Below are 25,977 nucleotides of genomic sequence, written 5' to 3' on the forward strand. Positions count from 1 at the left end.
GGCACCCTTAAAATTAGCAGTTCAGCCCGTAATGTGTTACATTTTTTGTAGCTGTTTAACAAAACATGTTAAATTTAATTGTATATGATTAGTATTAGCCCCTGAATGCTCGCCTTGCTTGTTCAAACTATAGACAGCATGGATGTACCACTCATCCATGAATGAAATCCTGTTTTGGAGCCGCATGCTGATAGTTTTTGCCTTCGCTATCTTGGCGTTTTCAAACTGGATGAGCGAGACATGGTTCTGACTGTTCACTGGATGTAGACTTATTACTTACAAATCGTTATCTGGAGCACATCCCTGAATAATCCTCCTTTCTGAGTAAAATAACAATAGGCTACTTTATATATATATATATATATATATATATATATATATATATATATATATATATATATATATATATATATATATAAAACTGATATGATATGACCTGAAATGAGTGGCTAAGCCAGAAAATGATAATTTACTGCAGTAATAGAGCGAGACAGTCTAAACGTTTTTCCAATAGACTTCAGTGCAAACAGACTTCTTTTTGCAAGTAGAGGTGTTGCCCCCTGCTGCCCATTAAAAAATGCCTTAAAACAAGTTTAAAATTGCTTTTAAACTTTTAAAAGACATTTTTTAGTCATCCAAGAAATAACTAAGTATATTATACTATATAAGTTGTTACACCAATGTTGCTTCCAAAAAACGACTTCTAATCTAATCTTTTCCCCTTGACCTCAGTGGACCACAGCGTCAGGGAAGACCTGTTCTGCTGTGTCGAAATGGTTAGACTCTGGTCGATAATCAGGAATTGGATCTGGACAGTTCATAAGATTGTAAAAAATAGCCATGTAGATGAGTATGAGTGAATATGTGAGGTGATCCTGTGTATTATGTCTTTAATATGGATGAATCTGTTTGTTTGGTTGGCCTGGTCAGCACTGATGTGCTGGAGGTGGAGGGAGACCTCGCCGAGGGAAAGGCTAGTCGACCTTCAGCGGTAATGCAGCAGAAAATTAGATAATTACAGTGCGAGGCGCTCCTCTATTACCCCGTCCCTCTGGATGGCCTCGCTGTTTTGCTCACTTCACAAGCATTTCATTGCTTTTTGATCTCATCACTGCTTTTTTTTTTTTTTTTTTTAACATTTTCCTCTTTGTTGCTCCCTCCTGTTTTTTTCTCATCTGCCACCATTTATTCTCTCTCTCTCTCTCTCTCTCCTTCTGTACATGTGTGTTTCTCTTAGTCGCTCACCCATAGCTAACCACAGGCATGGATGGCAAGGACGATGTGCTGCTTGTCTCCCAAAGATAATCCCATTAAACTCAGGAATTTAATTATAGATTATCTCACACGCTCGCACACACACAGAAGCGCACCCAGAGATGTTCACACAGGTGGCTATATGCACCTGCCCGATAATACTCTTGCATGCAGGCAAAGACACACCATAATAGACAACCGTGACACACACTGAACACACACTGGCTTCACCCTTTTGCCCTATCAGTGTGTATCAGTGTCACCCTCCAGTCGGCATTAGCAGCGTCACCGGTCTGTTTTTAGAGCAGCAAGGACACAGCTCAACACGATTCTGCACAGAACAAAGGAAGAACAATGAAGTTATGGTGAGCTCTGCCAGAACGCATTCACGGTTCCTGTAAACTCATCAGTTTAGAGGCATTTTCAGGACACGTCGGTGGATATGCGCCGCAGGCCAGAGTTTATTTGGTGAGAGTAAAAATTTAATGGTGAAAGATCACTGGAGTCTTTGGTTACACCATCATAATTTAACCAAGTTACAAACAAATGAGCAAATATCACACAACACCAGTGAAAATATAGAGTTATAAGTTTTAGTTAAATCATGATTACAAGTTAGTATGCAAAGCACGTTTGCTGTGTGGTAAAAAGTGGATAAACTAGCGTGTACGTGCATTAAAGGGACAAAACTAAAAATCAAAACAGAAGAAACAAAGCTGGTTAGTTTTTTTTATCTCTCATTCTGTAAAGCGTAAACATACTTTCAGCCTTCTGCTCTTACACATACATCTCTACTCCAGTATAAGAGAAAAACATCTGTTTAACAGGGTAAAAATGATTAGGATCCACATAATATGAAATCCAGGCAATTCATTTTCTTTTTTAAAAACACCCAAACAATCAGTAAACTAGCTGCTTGAAATGACAGCCCTCATAATAAACAGCTTCAAATTTAAGGCTTGTGGTTTTATTCAAGGACTGAATCATCATAAATTTAGGTTATATATGCTTAGAGGCACATTTTTTGTAATTACTCTGCAAATTTTACATTTCGGCACCAGAGGGCAGCATTTTGCCAGTTGGTATGTTGCTGCTGTTCTTTTAATTTCTGATATTTCTTTTTTAGCCCTACCTCATATTTCTTTTTTAGCCCTACCTCATGTTTCCACAAGGATTTTCCCGTTTGCAGGCCACCATTGTAACTAACAGCTGATGTGTTTAATGACCCGCCTGGTTAAACAGGTTAAATCAGTATTACAGGAAAGTACTTCACTTGATGTCTTTTTAGTGAAAAACACAGTTTTTGCTTGTTATATCATGTTTATTTGCCTACAACATGAGCATTACACACACTGAGCATCATGCCGTGTGAGTATAGTGGAGAAGGCTCAATTATGTAACCGTATATACATCAGCTGAACCCCACTGCAGCACCAGAGAGAGGCAGGGAGACACGCAGCGCGTGAACCGGTCCTCCCTTCATCTATTTTTACCTCCTCTGTCAGGCGAAGAGCCTCTGCACCCCATCCTCATCCCTCCATCCATCTCCTCCTTTTTAATTAACCCTCCTCTTCCTCTCCCCATCTCCCTTCTGAGTCATCTCCCTCCCCTCCTCCCTCTGACACACACTCGCACATATATATCACCCCCTCCTTCTCTCCTCTTCTCTTCCTCCTCCCCTCCTGTTTCTCTCTCTCTCTCTCTCATCGCTCTGCCTCTCCAGTATTTTCTCAGTCGCCGTAAAAGGCAGAACTCACACACACACACACACACAAACACACACACCGGCATCAGGTAAAGGCAGGAAATCCTCTCTTCCTCTTTGCATCTTTGTGTTTCTGCATCATTGTGCGTGTGTGTTTTTTCTGTGTGCTGCATGGCGGATGCAGGAGGTTGTGCATGAGAATGAGATGCTTCAGTTTTAGGTCTTACTGCATGTGTGTGTGAGAGATCGTAGTGAGAGATCGTGTGTGTAAGACCGGAAGTCATACATGTGTGTGCATGTACTGAAAGATGTGTGTAAGTGTCAGTTTTAGATGTGTGTCTAAATGTTGCATCGTTGTGGCTTTTAAAAATGTGTGTGTGCGTAGACAGGAGGAAGGAAATGATGTGTATGTCTGTGTGTGTTTTGGCAACATGCACATTATGTGTGTGAACAAGCTCTTGCAGTCAAGAACGCGTTGGTTTGATGTCTTGTGGCAGCTTGTGTGTGTGTGTGTGTGAGAGAGCTGCAGTTTTAGATGCTAATTTGTGGTTTATTTATGTGTGTCATCGCTTTTTGTGTGTGTGAGCTGGTTTGTGAGAGGAGGAGGAGGGTTAAAGCTTTCAATTGTCATTATGAAGTGTAAGTGTGTGTGTGTGTGTTTGCTAGATGTGTTATGACAAACCATCCAACAGAAAATGTGTGTGTGTGTTTGCTGCCTGCATTTCCTTTGGTTTCTTGTAAAATGGCTGTCAAGTGTATTGCGTGTGTATTTGGTCATGTGAGTCTTGGCTGCAGGAATGCTATGTGTGTGTTTGTGTATTATCCTGCAGTCAATTACGGTTGAGTCCTTGGGACATCAAGCGTGTATGTGTTTGATCAAGAGGCACAAATGTGTGTGTGTGTTTGTATGTGTTTGTATGTGTTTGTGTGTCAGAGAGGTACAGCCTTCAATATGCAGGTCCCGTGTGTGTGTGTGTGTGTGTGTGTGTGTGTGTGTGTGTGTGTGTGTGTGTGTGTGTGTGTGTTAGTGCTTGGGCAGCAGTGCATTTATGAGTGGGGGTTGACTGAAACAACAAATATTATTTAATAAATAAAGTGCAGCGGTGAAAATTGGTATGACATGAGATAACTTATCTTGTCCTACATTCAGCTTTTACAGCAGGAATCATCTGTTAATCATTCCAGGAATGCATCCTCCAGGGAAAAAAGTAACAAACAATAACTGAAAAAAGGAAAATTAAGGGTTTTGAAAGTGTTTGCAGACTAGTGAAATGAATACGGGCGAGCTGGTGGTGCATGCTGGCTTAAATGGCCTTAGGTGTGGATGTGAGGTCTCCGTGTGTGATGGACTGGTGATCTATTCAGGGTGTGTCTCACCTCTTACTGTATGAAAGCTGGGATAAGCTCCAGCAACGCTTGTCTGTAAACTATAAAAGCGGTGAAGAAAATGGATGGATGAAATATATATGATTAAAAACATATTGAGATATAGCTTTTAATTGATTTGAAGCAGTGATAGATGTTTATTTTTTGCTGTTTGCACGTCACATTTCAAAAGAGATGAATGTATCGTGCATTTGTCTTACTACAGCTGGTTGTTTTTCATCCTTTAACCAGCGAACATCTCAGAAAGAAAGAACCTCTATCTCGTGCATTTGAGCTTCCAGCATGAGCACCATCCTGACGAGTTTATGGTCCCATCTTAAGTCAATAGTTTTAACGCTGACTGAATACAACATGAGGCCTGTTTTGTATATTTCAGTCCCAATTAGAGCCAAGGAGGACTGAGGGTAAGCTTTACTGTGTGACTGATTAGTTGCTAGCCTACGCAGTGTCCATCGATTTCACGGTCAGCTCCATGACAGCTAGTTTTAAAAAGCTGACATGGCTCAGCTTCGGGCTTCACAGCGGGACTTCAGAAACCAGTGGGAGACGCCATGGTTGCTTTGTAAATCTTATATTTACTGTCTGTGCATATAATGGCTTCGAGGCCTTTGTGTGATTGCACTTTGAAGTCTGTGACTCCCTGAGTTGAGTCTCCAGGTTCAGAGGTTTCATTGATAAAGAAACAAGGATTCTTGGGATTGTCACACCGGGAAATAGACTCTATGACGCTCTGCCATATTTACTTATATATCCGATAAGAGCACAGGTCAAGTGAGAGGAAGCATCATTTTCTCATAGACTTCTATAGAGCCAGACATCTTTTTTTGAAACCACAGGATTTACCAGCTTCTGTGCTGACTTCACTTTGCAGACAGAGAAGCTACGTCAGTCTTTGTCTACAGTCTAAGCACCATCAGCTGTTCCTTTCAAAGAGCCAAGGGTTAAGAGTAGCACATTAGTCAGTTTGGTAAATTGGCACATTTACAAAAATGTTGTTTAATATGTTTTGTAATTTTAGACTGAATGAATAAAAATGCATCCATCCATCTCAAAGGTATAGCATCTGTTTACACACTATAGTGACTCAACTTCGCTTAAGGGAGAAGAGGCACGATTCTGTAACATGAATCATTAAGACTTCGTTTCTCACGTCTAATCCTGGAATAAATAAATCTTCCAGTCGAGCTGGTCACTGAATTTTTCTTTTAATCCGTGACTGTGCTTTAGCCATGATTGGGAAACAGGCTGCAAATATTAGAAAGAAGATGGCTCAAGAGTTAAAGAACCAATGCTTATGGTCAGAGTGGATCTGAGATAAGTGAATAGAAGTCATATTGCGCGATGATCTGTGTGTCTCAGGGAGACTGGTTGTTACTGTAAAAGTTCTCACAATTTCAGGATGGATGGAATATTTATCATTGCACATATACAGCTGTACGAATAAATATTAAAGAAACTTAATGTCAAACCAATCTGGATGCAGATATCCGTCTGGATTCAGGGACTCCAGCTTTGCTTGGTGGGGGTGATTTCTTGCCAAAATGTGTTTGTGAGATTCTACAATCAATTAGCCCTTACTGTGTGTGTTTTCTGTCTGATGCTTTTTAATATGGCAGCACTGAAAAAAACCCCAACATGTCTCTGATTTCTTGGAAAATGGCTGTACAGAGCGTGTGTGTGTGTTTTGGCAGCAGGAGTCAAATGTGTGTGCGTTTGTGTTTGATCCGACGCTTGATTGTGTTGTGCTCTGGTGTATCAGCAGCGCGTGTTCAGTTTCTGCATTTCTGGCTGCCTGCTGTGACGTGTGGGTGGACGTTAAGTGTGTGCGAGTACCTGCGATAATCGCCAGCTGAAGCTACATGTGTGTAAACGTCGACACATTATCAGCATTACATACAGTATGTGTGAGACTGCTTCACTTCCCAAGTGTGTGCCATAATCAGCCTTCTGTTCCCTGCCTACCTCCTCCTCCTCCCCCTCCCCTTCATCCCTCCATCTCCCCTCTGTTCTCCAGCCAAACACAGTCATTTAATTATTTATCTCTGCCTCTTTTCTCCTCTTTTTATCTCTCTCTATCGCTCTCTCGCCCTCCCTCATTTCCACTCACTCTCCATTTTGTCCTTCATCACTTCCTCCCTCTCTCCTTCCTCCTGGCCATTCCCTATGTCTCTCTCTCTTTTTGTTTGCATATATTTAAAGCCACATTTTAGCACTTGTTCCTCTGTCTTTGCCTTTTTCTCTCCTTCTATGGCTGCATTCATTTGTTTTGTTTACGTATTATTTATGAAAATAAATGAACTGAAAGTATTAAAAGATAGACTGTAATTAATCAGGATTTTCACTCACAGGATTAAATACTGACCTTTGCATCTGTTTGCTCTTTGCTGTATATAAAAGATGGCAGCATGCATTGCAACACTCAGTAATTTGTGCACTCCTGTTTTAAAGCTTTGAGTTGGACATTTTGTCGCCTTGTGTTTTGGTGCCAGAATGAGTGATCCTAATTGGTTGAGAGGGCAGACAGCTACATTACTAGCTAATGCTAGCTAGCTTGGTTTGCACCCATAGACTATAGACTATATATAAAAAAGATGGATGCTGCCAACCTGCATTCTTTGTATAGATGTCTGCTGGGATACAGACCGTGGTGTTTTCCAGATAACGTCATGGTTTCAGTGACTAATTTGATCTTAAAGTTCATTTAGAAAATTATGCTTACTATTAGTCTAGAAGGGAGATGAACAGGGGGATGTTTACCGTGTGACTGACAAGGCATTAACCAATAAGTGAGCAGCGTGCACAACCAGATGTTGTCCAGTTCCAAACCACTTAGCTGAGACTTTATAGCGGGACTTCTTTAACTCCTGGGTGATGTCATGGTGACTACATCCATTTATTATATACAGTCTATGCCATGTGTCTGTCTATGAGTCATATAAAACAGCTAGAGACCAAAACCATTGTAAACATGTTTATTTCTGCTGTAAAGATGAACAAGTTGAACACTGTAACATTGGAGTCTATGAGGACTGACTCTTTTTGGAACCAGCCTCCAGTGGCCACCAGGGGACCTGCAGTTTTTGGCACTTAAGCGCTGCCTTTATTTCTCAGCCTTGGTGTGTGCCATTTGATTAAAATAAAGTCTATACGGGCACATAGAGTAAGAGGGAAGGAAACAGATGGTAACGTTTGCCACATTAGCCATGCACCGTGCAATAACTAATGCTGCTGTGAAGTGGGAAATACCATCAAAGTCCTCAGCTCCTCAGCTGCAAGCAGTGCAGGAAGAACATTAGTTACGTTAGGCTTTGGGTTGTGGAGCATTTTGAGCACCATTAAATTAGATTATTGTTCCTTTATGCAGTCTGAGGGCTTTCAAATGGGAATTTACAGCTTTTTTTAGAGCTTCAAAATGAGATATATCTTAGGTACAGAAAGTAGATCTGGTTGCTTTAAATATTTTGTGAGTTTATGAAGAATTTGAGGGTAAAATGGGTATGTGGTGTTCTTTTTATAGGCTGTATCCTTCCTCTCGCTCATTCGCTCCTTCTCTTCTGATAATTTTCATCACATCTGTCTTGCTCTTTTTCTCTTGATCCTTTTGTCCCTCCAGCCACATATAGAGAAACACAGAGTTGATGTTTTTCTACTTGTTTCCTTTCCTTGTGTGCCCTCATCTCCCTCTTCCTCGTTCACTCCCTCTCTGACTCGCCCTCTTTTGGTACATTTTCTGCTGAGCACTGCAGTCTCTGGTAGGTGTGGTGTGTTCATGGGTGTCCTGCCTCTCTGCTGCTGTTGCTGTAGAGCTTACGTAATACACAGCAACGTGCCCAAACAGCACCGGGCGAGATGGAGAGAGAACAAGAGAGAGGAGAGAAAAGAGGGATGGAAATGAGGGTAATGAGATAATCTCATTGACGTAGTGACAGATCAGGAAGCAAGAACATGTGTGTGGATATGAGATTGCTGCATGCAGATAGTAGTGATATTAATGCACAACTTACATTCAAATGTTTTTATATTAAAAGAATGCATCGCCTCAGAGTATGAAACATAAACATAATTAGGTTTCTTGATGCATTAAGATACAAGTCTGTTTTCATTTGCACGCTGTAGGAGGCAATACAACAGTTTTTCTCTGTGTAAAATGAGTGAAACCATGACTGGGAGGCCACACAGCAGATGATGCAAGACCTATATATCTGCAAGGCCCTTGAACAGTCCTGACACAATAATGCTATAATTAAATCCCCAGGCAGTCACTCGGTCGCCTTAGGAAACCAAGTTTTACCTCATGAAACTATAACAGTTTAGATGAAAACTGGAAATTGCGGGGTTTCTGAGAGGTATCTCATGCGCTGCTGCCCAGGGAGGAACTGTTTGGAAAAGTCTGCAGTACGGCAGGGTGGGGCTCCAAAGCAGCACCAAAACTTTAAAAAAATAAATAATTAAACCACCCACACATCCCGAGTGAGCTGATGCTTCAGTATGCTGGTGGAACCTTACTGTATCTGCTTTCTCTTCTACTGAGCACCGTTTATACACTTTACTCATTTTGCTGACACTTTTGTCTCCCGTGACTTACGAGTGTAAGAACTGAATGAGCATAAATTTTCATAAATGCCATAATAAACGAATGGTGAGGGGAAAATGGGTGGAAATAATGTCCCTGAGCTGCGCAGAGGAATCGTGATAGAGCAGTGCTGAGCGAAGGAGTCAGAGGACAGAGGAGTAATGTGACTTTGCGTTGGGTTAAAAGGAACACACGAGGGAATTCGTGTACCTGGTGGAAGAGAAAAAAAGGTGACACCTGGAATAAAAAAAAGAACCAAACGCTGTCTGATGTTTGCAGGAAGGATTCACATAAACAAAAAGTGTTTGCATTCAGGATGTGAGTCAGATAAATACCGGGGGAAATAACAGAGGAAGAAGACAGATAACACAAGGACATAAGTTATATAGAAAAATGGAAAAATGTGACACAAATGACTTTTTAAAATGTGCTCCCACAGGAACACCGGCAGGGTAACTCGACAATAAAACGAATGAAGACAGACCGTCTTTATTTATTTCATGCAGCTCATTTTTCTGTTTATGTTTCCACAGTTAGAAGATTTGGTCTCATATTACATGTTAAGTATTATATTAAATCTCACTCTTTAGTTTATGACCTGTTAAAAAGAGGTTAACCAATGAGTTCAGAACATATCGTGTAGATGAACTCATAATTAAAATAATCATTAGTTGCTGCCATCATTTCATGTAATTATCTACCACCAAACTTAACAGCAGGACTTTGTTTCTTTGGTTGTTTGTTTATTTGTTTGGTTGATGTTGAATCCTTAATATCAGCATTTTAAACACCTCTGTGTTTTTTCTTCTGGAGCCAGAAGTGACCATATTTGGACAAAAGGGTGAACTGCTAACTCATCAACCAAGTCTAGCTTCATCCAATACCTGTGCACACACCTGCTAACTAAGTACCAGTCCTACAAAACACAACAATCTGACATAAAGTGAAGCACAAACCTTTTCAGACAGGATTTCTCTGCAGTTGGAGGCTGCCTGTGTTTGTGCTGATCGATGAAAGTGGCCATGATCCTAACAACGATGACTTTAAAAGCATTTATCGGACTAAGCTCTAATCATATTATTTTTCATGTCTGAGCTTGTCTGTTTGACCTGTTGCTGTAGTTTTACAAAATTACTGGCAGCTGTAAACCTTTTACAGTAAAGCTCCTATGAAGACTGTAAATTTCATTTTCTTTGCATCATTTCTAGTGACGTTACTCTAAATGACATTTATGGCCAAACCTTCCCTTGCTGTAAATGTCATGGAATTGGAGTAGTGAAGACGTACTTTCATGAGACAATATTTTCCCACAATTCTTTGCCATTATGATTTACATTCAAATTACTGTCTATAGCAATGGCAGTATCATAATATTCAAACAGCAGAAATGAGCTACAGTGTGGAGTGTGTACAGTCTTGGAGCCAACTTTAGGTGAATTGTTTTTAATTTGCATTTTTTAACCCCAACTTTTTTTGAAAAGTACTTTTATCCCAGATCATACTCTCTGAAGCATATTTAAATCTTAATATGACCACAATTTACACCACAATCATCACATTGTGTTAACTAAGACTTAAAAATAGTGTGATATTAGACTCAAGATTTCAGAGGAAGTTGCACTCTGCTGGTCTTTAGGCCTGAAAGCTTCTTCCATATTTTAGAGATAGAAAAATAAAGTGACATACCCTTTGTTGTGCATTCATGCAACGTGGAGCTGATTTATCATTATTGTGAATCACTTGAACTTCTAAAACAATGTTGCCATACCTTATTTATACTTCTGTAACCAAAGAAGATGCACTGTATAGAGATATGAGGACGAGCCTTCCTCCGAGCTTCCACGTTTCTGTCAGTGCATCTGAAGAAGACAGCCTCGGCGCCAGGTTTCTGCAAGCTAGCTGCGAGCCAGATTTAGCTCACAGATCAATAAAGTATTCATACAGTACGGAGAGATGAGGACGGCATAAAAAGCCCCTTTTTGATGTATCGCTGCAGTTACAGTGCTGAGTGCCTGGACTGTCAATGAGAAGGAAGAGGGGAAACACCCACGGAGGAGAATAGAATTAATGAAAGCTTCAAATGCTCTTGAGGTTATGGCAATAATGTCACAGTGGTACAGAAATTAAAAATTCAACATCAAAGTGATGGAATACATTTTTAATCTTGTGCTGTGGAGTTCAGTCTCTCTGGCTGAGAAACAGAATTTGAATGCTTTAAGTTAGTTAAGAGTACACGTGAGAATGAAATGCCAGTGAAAGAGGCTCTCTTGGTTCTTCGTGAGACATCTTTGACTTTCGTGTTTTTAAAAGCAGATATTTAAATTATCTTAATTGTATTCTAACATTTGCTCGACTAAAGGAAACCTCCTCCTCTCTGATTTGCACGAAAAGTCACAAAACTCTGGCCTCCATCTAGTTCAGAGTGCAGCAGCTCTGCTTCTTTCTGGTTTTAGCAGATGGTATCACATCACCACAATCCTGGCTTCTCTCCACTGGCTCGAAAATGGGTTTGAAAATTGAAAAGATCGTTTTCAAAGCATGTCTGTGTCTAGGTCTAACTTATCCATAACAGAATTAACATAAAAAACAAAAAGAACCATGAGGTGTAAAAGTAATACTGACAGCTGGTAAAGGAGCGTTAATGCTTCCTTTATTACCTCCATTAGCAGAGGATACACCGGACCATCCTTTATGAAAGGAAAGGAGATAATGTCGCCCCGCAGTTGATGGCAACGCACCATCACTTCAAACAACATGAATGACAAGCAGTGCACATCATGTAAATGTTAATTATAAGTGTGCTTTCCATTGTCTGCCATAAGCTGCTGATATGTTTTGAACCTCAACAACAGGCTGTTAAACCCACAGCTGAACTCTGAGCATCACACTGTGGTGATAAAATCTGCTTTTCTATTTAGTGTTACTTTAGTTGTTGCTTTATTGGCAGATTTAGGATTTATAAACGCCATGACAACAATCATCAATCATCAGCGTGAAGGTTGACCTCTCAATTCAGATTCAAGTAAAAGCACCAAAAAAGCAAATAAACAAACCAACAAAACAATCATTTTAATTTTTCAAAAGTTAAATGCCAAGAGTGCTTGTAGCCTTTAGCACATAGCATCTGGACCAGTATAACATACTGCATAGGCACATTCTGAGCAATAGTCCAATCACTCTCTCCTTCTGTATCTAATGCACATAACCACTTTTAGCATGCATGAATTTAGGAACAGCATTAGTGTTCAAATGCTTTTTTTTCGTTTTTTAATTCTTGTAACTAAACAGAACAAAGGTCCAGAAACAAGCAGAAGAAAAGTGTTGGCTGCAGTGGCCTATTTAGAAGAATACTCGTGTAGTCAAGATCCTTTTTTCTTTAAGTGTCAGGTTGCCCACAGAGGAGCATCCTTCTTGCATTAGCACTGAAAGATTTTCCGAGATCTCTCTCCTGGGATACAAGAAGCAGCAGTAAACAGCAGCAGTAGAAGCCTAAAAAAGCTTTGCCAAGGTCAGACTGATGGCTAAAACCCCTGCTCAAAACCTTTTCTCTAGTTTCTTTATTGAAAGAGACAAAAGTTTTAAAGTTTTATGTTAACTTAAATAGATCAGTGATCAGAAGGGTTATGGTTGAAGGATTGAAGGCAACATGATTTAAACTGTTTTACTTCGATCTCTTTTATGTATTAATGTACATGGTATGCATGTGTTTAACTATCGGGAGTCTTACTGTGTGAACTGCATTTATACAAACACAGCCATTAAGTATTCATTATATAACATGATACAGAAAAATACACAAACGTAAGGATGACTGTAAGAAAGGAAAGAAGTAATACCCTATGCAGTAGTACCAGTGTTAGATTGATTACAACATAGGTTCATTTTCCACTTTATATATTTGTTCTTGGACTCTAATAAAGTAGCTTTGCATGATTCCTAGATCAAAATAATCCTTTTTTGATTTATACTGGACCTCAGTACATCTTTTCATTTCATTTCAGTTAGCTCCTCACCTTTAAACAAGCTCTCCTCTGATTGGCTGCCCCTCATAAACAACAAGTTTAAACAGCAGGTGGGTGGAACTTCTCTGCTCAAGCTACATGACAAAGATCACCATATTAGCGATATCACCTTCTACAACTTTTGGCTCACAGAGATTAGTTGTACATACACTGACTTAATTATTTAAAACTTTGTCCAAGTTTAATATGAACATCTGCCAGAAATTCATAATGTGAGGAATAAACTGATAGTAAAACATTTCAAACATATTGAAGCCCAGTGATTATAGCACCTGTTCTCAGAGTTGTACTATTTAGCAAATGTTATTAAAGAAATATTGCATTTGTTGGGAACTTTCTCGGTAGTAAATTAACAGATTTTTGGTCCCGTGGAGAACATTCCTGTCTGCAGGAGGCTGTGTGCAGGAGTAAGACAAAATAACAGTGTTTTCAAAGCAACAAAGGAAGCTGTCAGCCAGCACAACAGAGAGGGAGAGAAATCAGCGTGGCTCCATGAAGAAAGAAAAAATAAGATCTATCAGGCTTTGATTCACAGTACTTGTTTGTATGATCAATGCCTCGCTAGTTTTGTTGACAATGAGAAAAATATAGAACATCACCACGAAACCAGAATAAATCAGCAGATTCCAGTCTGGATAAAAGCAGCGACGAACTGATGCATTATTTAAAACTCCTCTCTCCCCTACTGAAGTTTTTCTTTTTGCTGCTTCCAGAAACAGAAAAGTAACTGCAGTGTGTGTGTGTGTGTGTGTGTGTGTGTGTGTGTGTGTGCGTCAGAGAGAGAGAGAGAGAGAGAGAGAGAGAGTCAGACAATGCACTCCTCTGTCGTGAGCTTTGATTTCTGCATTGATGTTGTTCGCCGTCTCCCCTGGCAGGCAGTCGTGTGTTTGTGTTCACTGTAAAAATAGATCTTTTCATCCAGGAGCTGAAGTTTTCTGTGTTTCATCTCCTTGGTGCAGTTAAGGTGAAGTTATAAGTTAAAACACTAAACGGTGGGCTGTTCTTCTTTTCTGTGTCTTTCAGGATGTCGATCGTCAGCATAGTTGCCAGGGAGATCTTGGACTCCCGCGGAAACCCAACTGTTGAAGTGGACCTCCGCACAGAAAAAGGTGACCGCTAAAGAGCTTGTCTGAAAATGTCGCAGGAAGAAAATAACACAATCTTTACCACCTGGAAAGCAGCTCACACTTACCGTGCCAGAAAGCTAAAAAAAAAAAGCAGCTGTTTGGGACATAAATCACCTTCAGCTGACCTCTAAAATGAAGCTGAACAACTACAGGGATCATTAAGAAATGACACAAGGCATAGGGATAACAGTCTGAGATGAAGATTTGTCTAATATCTATCACATCAACACGTTAATTCTTTCTCTCTTTATTCGTCTTCTAGGTCTGTTCAGGGCTGCGGTGCCCAGCGGAGCATCCACAGGGATCTATGAGGCTCTGGAGCTCCGAGATGGAGACAAGAGTCGCTACAAGGGCAAAGGTATGAAGATGCATCAGCTGAGCTTGCACAGATTGGTACATTTGATGAGAACTTAAAGCTGCATTCAGTATTTATGACCACAAGAGGGCAAACGATGAAGAGATCATTGACTAACAGAAGCAGAGTGCTGTATTCAGTGAACAGTGCTGCATTTATATGATAACAAACACTGAGAGTTTCACTCCACATTTTATAAAAAGCCTACAAAACAAAATAAAAATATAATATAGATAATATAGATTTTTATTAAAGCACTTAAGAAGAAATAAGCCAGATGGTTGACAATGAGAAAAATATAGAACATTCAGAGACCTTTAAAGTATAAATGACAGTTTTCTAGAAAGTTTCTTTAATTCAGTGTTTGTGATGCTGATAAAATCTTTGGCCTGTGGACGCATTTCTCTCACAAATAGTTTTGCAGTGTAGATGTTTGGACATCTTATTTTTATTCATGATATGACAGTAAAATGCCACAAAAGTCTTGATAAAGCCGTTTTAAATTTGTCTAACAAATCATTCTTACTGCTGACGAACCCCGAATGACCCTTTTCAGTGACTTTAAAACAGCCATTAAGGCTACAGTACTCGCCTAACCCTCAAACAAATGAATCCACAATAAATTTCACCCTACAGTTAGCTGCAAAAGCAGTCAGTGCTGATAGGAAAATATTTCCACAAGTAATTTGGAAGAACAAAAATTGATTAAACTGTGCTCTGTCTTCACTACAATTTAACATTAATTATTATGGATAATTTATGTGTTCACCTCACGTTTTTGTGACGCTGTGCATCTGATTTCCTTCTTTGTCACTTTAGGTGTTTTGAAGGCAGTTGGGCACATCAACGATACTCTGGCTCCAGCCCTTTTAGCCTCTGTAAGTCCTCAAATCACTTATATATTATAGAATATACCTACTAAGATGTTAGCCTTATTTTCTGTTATGTACTGGCATTTATATAGTAGTTTCTTAATCTAACTGACCGCTCAAAACACTTATTGGCTACAAGCACTCTGTGATCCCTGTGAGCTGAAACAACAGCTGCAAACATCTGCATTAAAGCACATATTTCTGCTCTTTTCCCATTATGATGGGAGTGATGGTCATCTCAGACACAGATGCCCCGCCCACATCCCGGTAAAACCTATTTATGAGCAGCAGCCAATCAGACAAAAGTTGGCTTAAAAGAAGGGAGAAAATAGCCAAAACAGTCAAACAGCTTGTTTCAGACAGAAGATGAACTAAAGGGCTGTTATATGATAAATAATGATTATTGTGACCTTTTGATCACACTAAGCTGCTTTAGTTGGAAATAATGGAGCTGGAAATAAATATAATAGGTTCCCTTTAAAGGGAAATTTAATTACCATTCTGAATGTCTTCTAATTAATCATTGTGTTGGGAGCCATGCATTAAAAACTGCACACATGTTTAGTGTGTCTCCTCATTTTATAGCCTTAAATAATTGGCTGTTTGAGTTATTGAGGCTGAAAATGTTAAGACTTAAAATGTGAATAATTGTCTTGGAACAAAAATTGTCATCAGATGACAAACTGACTATTTAGTAACTCCAGAAGTGGATTTTATATGTGGTAAATGTTCCTAATATGTCATACTGGTGGAATGTTACACTTTTTAAATAACAAAGGATGGTAGTTTAACTCCTGTGTCCCCCCAACGAGCCTACGTAATGAGTGTCTTATTTGTTCAGTCTAATGTGTAATAAAGATTTAAGAAGGAAGCTTTTACTGTGTATCTAATCCTGATCTTAATATTTCTACACACACATTGGAGGAATAGTGGGATTTAAATCAGTAAGCAGCACAATAAAGTCATGTGGTTTATGTATGCAGTAAAACTCTGAAGAGGAGGTCAATGACAGAAATCTGAATCCTTTGATTATTATTACAGACAAAAATTCAGATTTTTATTTCAGTCATTATTTATAATGTTTTGAATGTAACAAAAACATTAAAATTATAAATGTTGGCAAATAATGAATTTAAATGAAAAGAATTGCAGGTTATTCATAGAAAAGGTGAAAGTTGAAGCTTTAGTGTATTACACATGCACTATTTGAAAACATTTTCTAAATGGAAACTCTTTCATTGCTCAATGCTACTACTACTAATAACACAAACCTGTGTGACATCACTAGAACAGGTTTGCTTTATGTCAGTAAGTCTGCTAGAATGAATGATTTTACTCAAGGTTTAGCAATGACATTAAAGAAGCTGAAAAGAGGGGATTTGTGGGAAAAAAGATCTCATGTCTTTTACATTTGCTGCAACTAAATGTATGTATGTAACATGTATGACCATAGACTATAATGCTTCAACATATGTGTATATCACCACTTATTTTTCTGCTTTTGTCTGCAGGGCATCAGCGTGGTGGAGCAGGAGCAGCTGGACAACATGATGATCGAGATGGACGGCACAGAAAACAAATGTGAGTTGAAACCCGACAGGAGCAAATCGAGATGACTAACAGCACATCATCAGAGTCTAGCAGCCAGCTGGAAATCTCCCCGTTCCTGCAGCTCAGCATCCACTCGTGTGAAGTCACACACATTTTAAAAAATGCTTTGCGCTGAAGGTTTGTCACAGAGCGCTTCGCAGAGCAACGAGAGGCATAAATACAGATTGAGCAAAGAGACTTGTGTTCCAAACAAGCTTTGGCACGATCAATGCAAACTCACATCCTTAATAAATACATGCAGTGCTCATTTATTATAATTTAAAATCATGTTTAGTAATCATTTCAGGCAGCAATGTAATCAGCCCTCAAAGTAATGTCGTTTGGGAGAAATGAATCTCAGCCAGCACGGAAACCTGTCAGACTAAACTGCAGCTGAATGTATCGGCTTTCTGTCCATGCAACAACAAACATGGTCATATCCAAAGAGTCAGCCGTGGCATTTCACTTTACTTTAGATTTTACAGTTACACAAATTTAAACTCATTTCTTAAATGTATGGTTAAAAAATAGTGAGATAAGATGTAAAAGATTACAACAAAAGATAAAAGAATTTAAAGCAATGACATATCAAGGAGTAATTTGTGTTTTTCAAAAGGATTCCAAAATGTAAACAAAATAAAAAAGAAAAATTATAACTAAATAGAATCTAATTTTAAATATGGAATATATATCAGTACTATCAGAAATGCTGAAGTTTGAGTTTTACTTTTAGCTCTTTAAAAATCATGTAAATTTGAATACTCACTATAAAATGTTGCAGTTACAGTCGTACTAAAGGTGACAGATACTTCTGCCGCTTCTGGATGCAGGCTTAATCCAGGAAAAATCCAGGGAAATGTCTGTAAATTGAATCTTACCCGCCAAACTTGGACATGCCAAAGATGATTTACATTAAACGTTATTTATTTAATGTTTAGCGAAGAAAACAGCATTAATCACCATAAAAAACCCACATCTACCTGTCTGTCAAAGTGGCCACGCCCCTATAATGTAGCCAGGTTGTAAACATGTTTTTTCTGCTATAAAATTTGACCTTTAACATAGAAGTCAACAGGAACTGAGATTAGAGGAACTGCAGGTTTTGGCACTTTAGCATTGTCCTAGATTTCCAGTTGGTTTCAAAATGTTACCAGAGACCAAACTAAATAAATTACTAAAAGTCCAAAGTTTCAAATCACCCAGAACTACAGTTCTTAAAACAGTTTTTCAGGGGAAGTGATATGACGTGGCACATACTTTGCCAGTAAAACTCGGACACTAGACACTGTGGATACTAACACCCATCACTTTCTCTATTATGACCTTTCAATCAGCTAAGTTTGGGGCCAACGCCATCCTGGGAGTGTCTCTAGCCATCTGTAAGGCTGGTGCAGCAGAGAAAGAAGTCCCCCTGTACCGCCACATAGCCGACCTGGCTGGAAACACAGAGCTGGTGCTGCCAGTTCCTGTAAGCCTCTAACTCACTGCAGAACACCTACAGTGCTGTGAAAACATTCACACGGCACCTTGTTGTTCAGTATGTCACTGAATGATATTTAAAATGCCATTTAATATCATTTTTCATATATTTAATGCTTCTGTTTACACCACATTTAAATACTTCTGCACACTGGCAAGAATCCTCAGTTTCTACTTTTACAAAGAGTCCTTGATTAGTTGCTATAGAAACACAGGGAGTGATCGATTTGAGGGTTAGAGTTCTTTGTAAAGTTCTTTAATGCTTTTTAAAGCCTTCTTTCTGACATTTTGTTTCCTTTTCCCTTCTTTTCTCTTCAGGCCTTTAATGTGATAAACGGAGGATCTCATGCAGGAAACAAACTGGCCATGCAGGAGTTCATGGTGCTGCCAGTTGGAGCTGAATCTTTCAAGTAGGAATTCACCTTTAAAACCATCGACTGTTCATAAAACTTTTTCTCGTTAAATCAATTTGCCTTGTTGTTTTTGAAACCACAGCTGGTGTTTCTCCTTGCCTCTGTATTCTTGCATCCTGTCACAATCCTTAACAGGTATCTCTTCTGTCTCTCAGGGAGGCGCTAAGGATAGGATCAGAGCTCTACCACACACTGAAAGGGGTCATTCAGGAGAAATACGGCCAAGATGCCACCAACGTTGGAGATGAGGGAGGATTTGCTCCCAACATCCTGGAGAACAGTGAGGGTGAGGAACAGAAAGCTCCTCTATAAACATCAAATTTCTCCAGTGATATTTAGAATAATTAACAATATGTTCGGGTCTGTTTACAGCAGCTTTTAAGCCACCTTCTTTAGTTCACAGACAGCGGGAAGAAGAGTTAACTGGAGTGGGAATCAGTAGATGGATCTAGGAAAGAAGCTTTGATTATGGAAAATTTCAGTAAACTTTATCTTTATTTGACTTCACTTGGTAAACAAAAAAATGTGAAATGGAATATTTACTGACATATAAGTTTAATACTACTTAATAGGTTTAGTCATCAGAAATCCTTTAGATGTTTTTCAACTCTAAGTACTGTCTGCAGCCTGAGAAGCTAACTCATATAGAAGACACATTTGAGCCTAATCTGGCCTACTTTCAGCACTTACAGCTCAGTTATAGTACTCACACCAGTTGTGGCCAAATATGGACAAACATACCTGAGATGTGACACATATAAAGTTGACCTGTGACTCAGCTGAGGCAGCCGATTCATCCTGAGTTAACGCTGTCAGTCAAAGCTAAATGTGGCCCATCTACGTGGACCACATTTGGGGCAAACATGCCTACCCGAGAAGCCTGAGGGCAAAAGATTCAGTCCATTTCTTATTTCATATTTCCCCTTGTCTCTTTCTTTGTTCTTCAGCTCTGGATCTGCTGCAGACAGCCATTGAAAAGGCTGGCTTCACGGAAAAGGTAGTAGTTGGGATGGACGTTGCCGCCTCAGAGTTTTACCGTGAGGGGAAGTACGACCTGGACTTCAAATCCCCACCAGATCCAGAGCGACACATCACTGCAGAGGAACTGGCTGACATCTACCAGGGCTTCGTCAACAGCTACCCAGGTTTGCTTATTTAAATTTGTACAAGAAACTCAACCAGTGTTTGGTTCAATGCAGTTCAGTCAGTGTCAAATGGTTAAAAAACTAGTTCTTGATCTAGTGATAAAATAAGTTAATGTGACATAAAGGCGACCTGCTTATTTCTTCAGTAGTGTTGCTGGACTGCAGAAACATGAGGTGCTTTCAAATCCAAGGTTGCTGACTCTATGAAACCCAAAGAAAAACGGCTTGGCCTTTTAGCTAGCTGACATTTTCAGCTGACTTAATGATTTGAACGCAGGACTTCAGGGCCAAATGCTTTTCTCTCCACCCTCCTTTACTCATCGGGACAGAGATAATTCAGCTTTTTCTCCATTAATGGATTACTTTCAGGCTCAGTAAAGTTTCTGGGTTTTTGTCAGGGTACATTTAGGTAGATGTTATTTCCGCTTTATTATTTTCCCTAAAAGAGACTATTTCTAATACAGAAGAGTATTTATAAAACCCTTCAACAATAATAAAGACAATAAGGCCAACTAGATTTGGAGGATTTACAAGTATTACAGCTGATATGAAGTTTATAGAGAAGTGAGAGGGGACTACTACCAGTGTTAAACTCCCTGTTGCATCAGTCCATCTCCAGATGAGGCTGACTTTTCTGTCAATTGATAATGAGAAAGAAAACCTCTCTTCAGCTGCTGTTCTCAGCTTTACTGTTTAATGTCCACGCTATGACCTATTATATTTTTCCCCAATTTAGTAAGTAAGTAAGTGAAGTTTATTAAGAGCTTTTCATAGGCAGGCAGTCACAAAGCGCTGTGCACAAAGATTAAAATAAAGAGAACGTTAAGTAACAATATAGACAATATACATAATACAAAGGGTTAAATGTAAAGAAAAATGTAAAGAAAATCTATCATATATAAACAGTTTCAGTGGCAGAAGCTCAAATGAAACGCTGTAAGACTTTTAAATGGCAAAATAAGTGAGTGTAGAAATAATCCCTGTGAGCCAAGCTCTGTATGATGTCACTGAGAGAGGATATGTAATCAGATCCATGCATTCATCCATCTTCTTCTATGAAGCCAGTCCCAATCCAAGCTGCCATGGGGCGAAGGGGAGACAAATAAGGGCTGTTTTGATTCCAAGATTATAAAGGAATGCTGTGTGTAACCCGTTGTGTCATGTGTCTCACTTCCTGTAGGGATTTTTTTTACTCTGTAACGGTCATCTGATCCGACCTGGAAAGACCTGTGATTGGCCAGAGTTGTCTCTATGTGATATACTTTGAAAAGTCTAAAAACAGAGTTCAGGGCAGCTGAAAGAGTTCTCTTTTATACCACTTAAATGATAACATCCTGAAATTGTCCAATAATTCCAAGGATTCATGTTGTGTTATTCGAAAAATTACATTATTGGTTATTATTATTAAATCACTAGTTAGCACTAGTACTCCTCCTACTGGTGAGTAAAAGACAAAAAGGTTAAGATTCATCTGCTCCTACAGTATTTACCTCTCTTTTCTCATTTCCAGTGGTGTCTATCGAGGACCCGTTTGACCAGGATGACTGGGAGGCCTGGTCCCGCCTGACGGCCCAGGTGGGGATCCAGGTTGTTGGGGATGACCTGACGGTGACCAACCCCAAGAGAATAGAGAAAGCTGCCGAGGAGCGAGCCTGCAACTGCCTGCTGCTCAAAGTGAACCAGATCGGCTCTGTCACCGAGGCCATACAGGCGTACGTCTGCTTTGTCAATGAGAAATCCCAGTGTGGACACAATTCACATTTTGGAAATAAAAACAAAGCCATTTAATAAATAAAAGAAGTTACAAATTCTTACATTTTGGGTATTTAAAGATCCATAAAGTCAAGTCGTCACTGACACAGTGTTGTCCTGAAGCTACAGAGTAACCCTTCACTCCCTCAGGCAGGTCCGTGACCTCGAAGCCTCGGATTGGCCGAACAGAGCTGTCAGTCTTAGCTGAGGTGACAGAGAGAGGCACAGCTGTCCAGCTGTGTCCACATACACACACATTGGATGTTGCACATCAGTCATTACCTGTCAGCCATGTTGGCCTTGTTCCATTTATGGCGGATAAATGAAGGACAGGAAGTGACAGAAGATGTTTAGGATGAAGTTCAGCTATCGGTCAAACAGACTGCTGACGCTGGTTGGCACTGCTGTGTATATGTTTCTGTATACTTGATGATAAATTTGTGAAGAGTGTGTGTACTCCAGTCTTGGATGTGTGTATCATCAATAACAGATTTACCAAACTGTCACTCAGGGTTATGAAGCCATCAGTCACAACAGTGTAGCTGGATTAGAGCAGGAGGGGAGGAGGGAGATTAAACGATAGAAACAGAGCTGATGACAGTAAAGGTGATGTATTACATCCATCACATGAAAAGCTTCCTGCATCGTTAATCTGATATATTAGCTACTTTTTTTATAGCTCACGCGAGCCCCGAGGGGGCAATACACTTTATGTCTTAATCTTCATGTTGTTAGCAGTTTAGCGTGCGAGATGAGCCACAGTTACAAATGAATTATATCAGATTAATTAACTTGTCCAATTAGCACAGCGCAGTTAATATATGCAACACAGTGTGGCATCAGTGTGTAGAGGGAAGGTGAACTATGTGCTCCCACGACCTTCAGTGCTGCCTTGTACTGCGCTGCAGTATTTAGCATCCAACCCTCTACAGTAGTCCACCTCAATAAAAACAGACTCTTAGTGGTGGTTTCTCTTTTGGAAATTAAGTTTTTAGGGGTTTTTTTCTTGTTGGATTTTAAGATTGAGAGAGAGCAGAGTTTTAGCCTTTCTTGTAGGAATAGCTAAAATTATGTTGTCTGTCGGCTTTGTATGTTCTTATCCTACGGTGTAGAAAGCTACCCAGTGAACATTTCAACACTGGGAAACTGCTGTCTGACTGTCTTTTGTAGCTTTCTAGTCTTGGTTGAAGTTTTGATGGCTTTGGAGATGTAACTTTGCTATCAGTTAGAGATCTTTCTTAGCAAAGGGAAGTTTGTCTATAGGAACAGTTTTATTATCATTTTATCAATTAGAAGAAAATAAAAAAATGACTAACAGAGTGCTTTGAAATAAACTTTGTCCTTCAGGTGTAAGCTGGCTCAGGCAAATGGTTGGGGTGTGATGGTCAGCCATCGCTCAGGAGAAACTGAGGATACCTTCATTGCTGACCTGGTGGTGGGACTCTGCACTGGACAGGTAGGTTTAGAAGCTGACACCAACGTTTAAGTCTCTCCTCCAAACCAAAGTCAATGTTATGACTGATGAAGAAATAAGTGTCAGGTCTTTGTCCTTGTAAGGATGTAAGAACCCACAATAAACCCTTTAAATCTTTTATCTGTGTTTCTCTTGTTGCCTTTAAACTGTCAGCAAACTAAAATATAAAATAATTATCAATTCTCCAGGCTTCTAAACACAAAAACACACATTTTATTTTATCTTTTGCAAATACAGTAACAATAACCAATTTAAATAATCTACTCTTATGACCTTCAGTTCTTTAGTATGACCTTTAGCCCATAAAATATTAGCATTGTGCTAATGCATGCTGATAATTACACAGCTGAAGTGCAGGTACACCACAATAGAAACTTCCATATTTGTAAGTAGAAGCTGGTTAGGGTGGCTGAATGATGCTATCTTCTAGCTAAACTTCTCATTCACTTCACTAAACTTACATTTTTGGACTACAGCTCCAAAACTGTCCAGCTTCATTCTGAACTATCATTCAAGTGTTTCCCTGTGAAGCCAGAAGTCCAGAGAGTTCTTGGTGTTATGTTTTAATATTCTGTTGGTCACCTGCAGGATCATGTTTATCTTACTGTTGCAGATTAAGACCGGCGCCCCCTGCAGATCTGAGCGGCTGGCCAAGTACAACCAGCTCATGAGGTCAGTGTGCTGCTACAGAGAGGTCTCTCTCACAGTTGTTAAAGACATTTCAGCTTCTGCTCTGTGAAGATTTTTTTTACAGCTGACTTGATAACCTGCTTTGGTCCACAGATCGGCTGGTTTGAGTTGGGCTTCCTTCATGGTTTACTCATTTTTGACACTTTATGAAAACAAGACATTTTCTGTTAAAGAGTTTACTTTATATATTTAAAGTGAAAACTTTCTGAATCTAGACTTAAAATAACTCTAAAAACAGTCCTTTTCTTCAGTATTTACTCATAAATTCCTAATTGGTCCTCTGCCCTGTTGAGTGTTTATTAGCCCCTTTTTTTAGCTCCAGATCAGGCGGCAGCATTATAGCACAGCTCCTCAGGTGACTGCTCTGTCCTAGTGCTTACCATCAGAGAGCTAATTGACATGACAGGCGACAGGAGCACTGGTGTCACCCCATGTGTCCAAACCAGTCAGCAGCAGGGGGAGGTGGGAGGAGGAGAGAGGAGAGAGGGAGATGGGATCGGCTCAGCAGTGTAATCCCATTGGACTGCTGAGGACCTGTTAAGGGTGCAGAGACTTAACGGGGGCATTAACGAGCGATAAACGCTAATCAGCGCAGTCGAGCGTGAACACACACATGTGAGAATCTGTTGTGCAGCAGGTAGATGCCGTAACGCAGCACATTAGCTTTTTAAAAATGGAAAAACTGAGTTGTGATTTGGAGGTTTCACATACATCCTGTTTTATTTTTTTATATGACCAAAGATCTTCTGATGTTGATTATTTTGCTTTTATATAAGGATATAAGTGGATTATTTTGCCACCAGCTGTGGTGTAACGTGGCAGCTTGTCGAATTTTTGTTGAAGTTTTTATGCAAAGCAAATTATAAGTAAGAAGGCTGTGCTGAACATGCAGATATTATTTTCAATAGATATGATCACATGTCCCCAGTGCAAAGAATATAAACTCTTCCTGGTTACAGGCTGACCTTATGAAGCAGAACAGAAATGATTTCCTTCAAAAACAATTAAAAAATGTTTTTGTTTTTGTCTTTCCTCCACTGTAGGATTGAGGAAGAGTTGGGCGACCAGGCTCGCTTTGCAGGCCATAACTTCAGGAACCCCAGCGCTCTGTGAAACTGACTGACGAATGACTTACACACACACACACACACACACACACACACACACACACACACACACACACACACGGAACGAGCCATGTACAAAGACAGATTACAGATAAGCAAAAGAAAAAGAAAATAGCTAAAAATACTTAAATGAATAAATTATGCACTGAACTTAAAGGTAGGGAGATGAAACCGTATGCACACACAAACACACACACACACACTGAGTGAGCAGATGCAACACGTGTAACGCACATGCAGGGGAATAACATAAAATCTGAATATTTATAAGCCAGACATGCACTGTTACTGTAGTTTTAAAGGAATAGTTTGTGTACAGCCAGAGGACAGATCTGCAAAAATAAAGATTAACATTGTAAACACAGAGAGAATAATATATCAGAAAACCAAGACTAATGCTCGCAACTGAAAGAGAACGATGCATTCGTAAGGAAAGCAGCAGTTTCAGGGATGGAGTGAGGCTAATAACTACACACTGTAAACACCTGAACACTTACACACTCTGCCATGTCACACTCTTACCTGGACACTCAAGTACCTGCACTCCTCCCACTTCTGTCCTCTTCTTTCTCTCTATTTTCGTCTCCTTGTTCTTCTTGTCGTGTCTGTCTCTCGGTTCCAGTTGCTCCCTTTTCTTCTCGCCCAGATGTGATTCTGATTATTTGTCCTTTGTCCATGCTTGAGCTCCTGACTCTTTCTCAGAGAAAAAGAAGATAAAATATCTGAACCCCGAGTCCCTTTGTTCCTTCGGTTCCTCCTGAATGTCTTTAGAATAGCTGTGATGAAAAAAGAAGAAAGAGAATTAAAAAAAACACATAAAGAGAACGCTTGTCATTGAAAATAATGTGAAAATATGTGAAATAAAAAAGATGGTAATTTACAATTTCAAACACAGCTGAAGGAGTTTTGTCATTTTGTGTCTGAATCTTTTTTCAGTGAAATGTCAGAATATGAGCATGTGGAGTTTTTTTGTATTTTTTTAGCTCGTTCAGCTCAACAGCCAATGAGATCTG

General features: G+C 39.6%; 1 protein-coding gene across 1 annotated transcript; it reads left to right on the forward strand.

Annotated features, from left to right (window-relative positions):
• The first annotated feature begins 2,988 nt into the window (after positions 1-2,988).
• Positions 2,989-25,847, forward strand: LOC116312136 (gamma-enolase). Its single transcript, XM_031729496.2, has 13 exons — positions 2,989-3,048; positions 13,964-14,049; positions 14,330-14,425; positions 15,242-15,300; positions 16,806-16,875; positions 18,219-18,352; positions 18,682-18,773; positions 18,932-19,062; positions 19,724-19,921; positions 21,432-21,633; positions 23,021-23,129; positions 23,761-23,819; positions 24,881-25,847. The coding sequence occupies exons 2-13, from the start codon at positions 13,965-13,967 to the stop codon at positions 24,948-24,950; spliced, it is 1,305 nt and encodes a 434-aa protein (XP_031585356.1). The 5' UTR covers positions 2,989-3,048; position 13,964; the 3' UTR covers positions 24,951-25,847.
• Positions 25,848-25,977: the final 130 nt, after the last annotated feature.

This window comes from Oreochromis aureus, linkage group 22, assembly GCF_013358895.1.
Source record: "Oreochromis aureus strain Israel breed Guangdong linkage group 22, ZZ_aureus, whole genome shotgun sequence".
Lineage (NCBI taxonomy): Eukaryota > Metazoa > Chordata > Actinopteri > Cichliformes > Cichlidae > Oreochromis > Oreochromis aureus.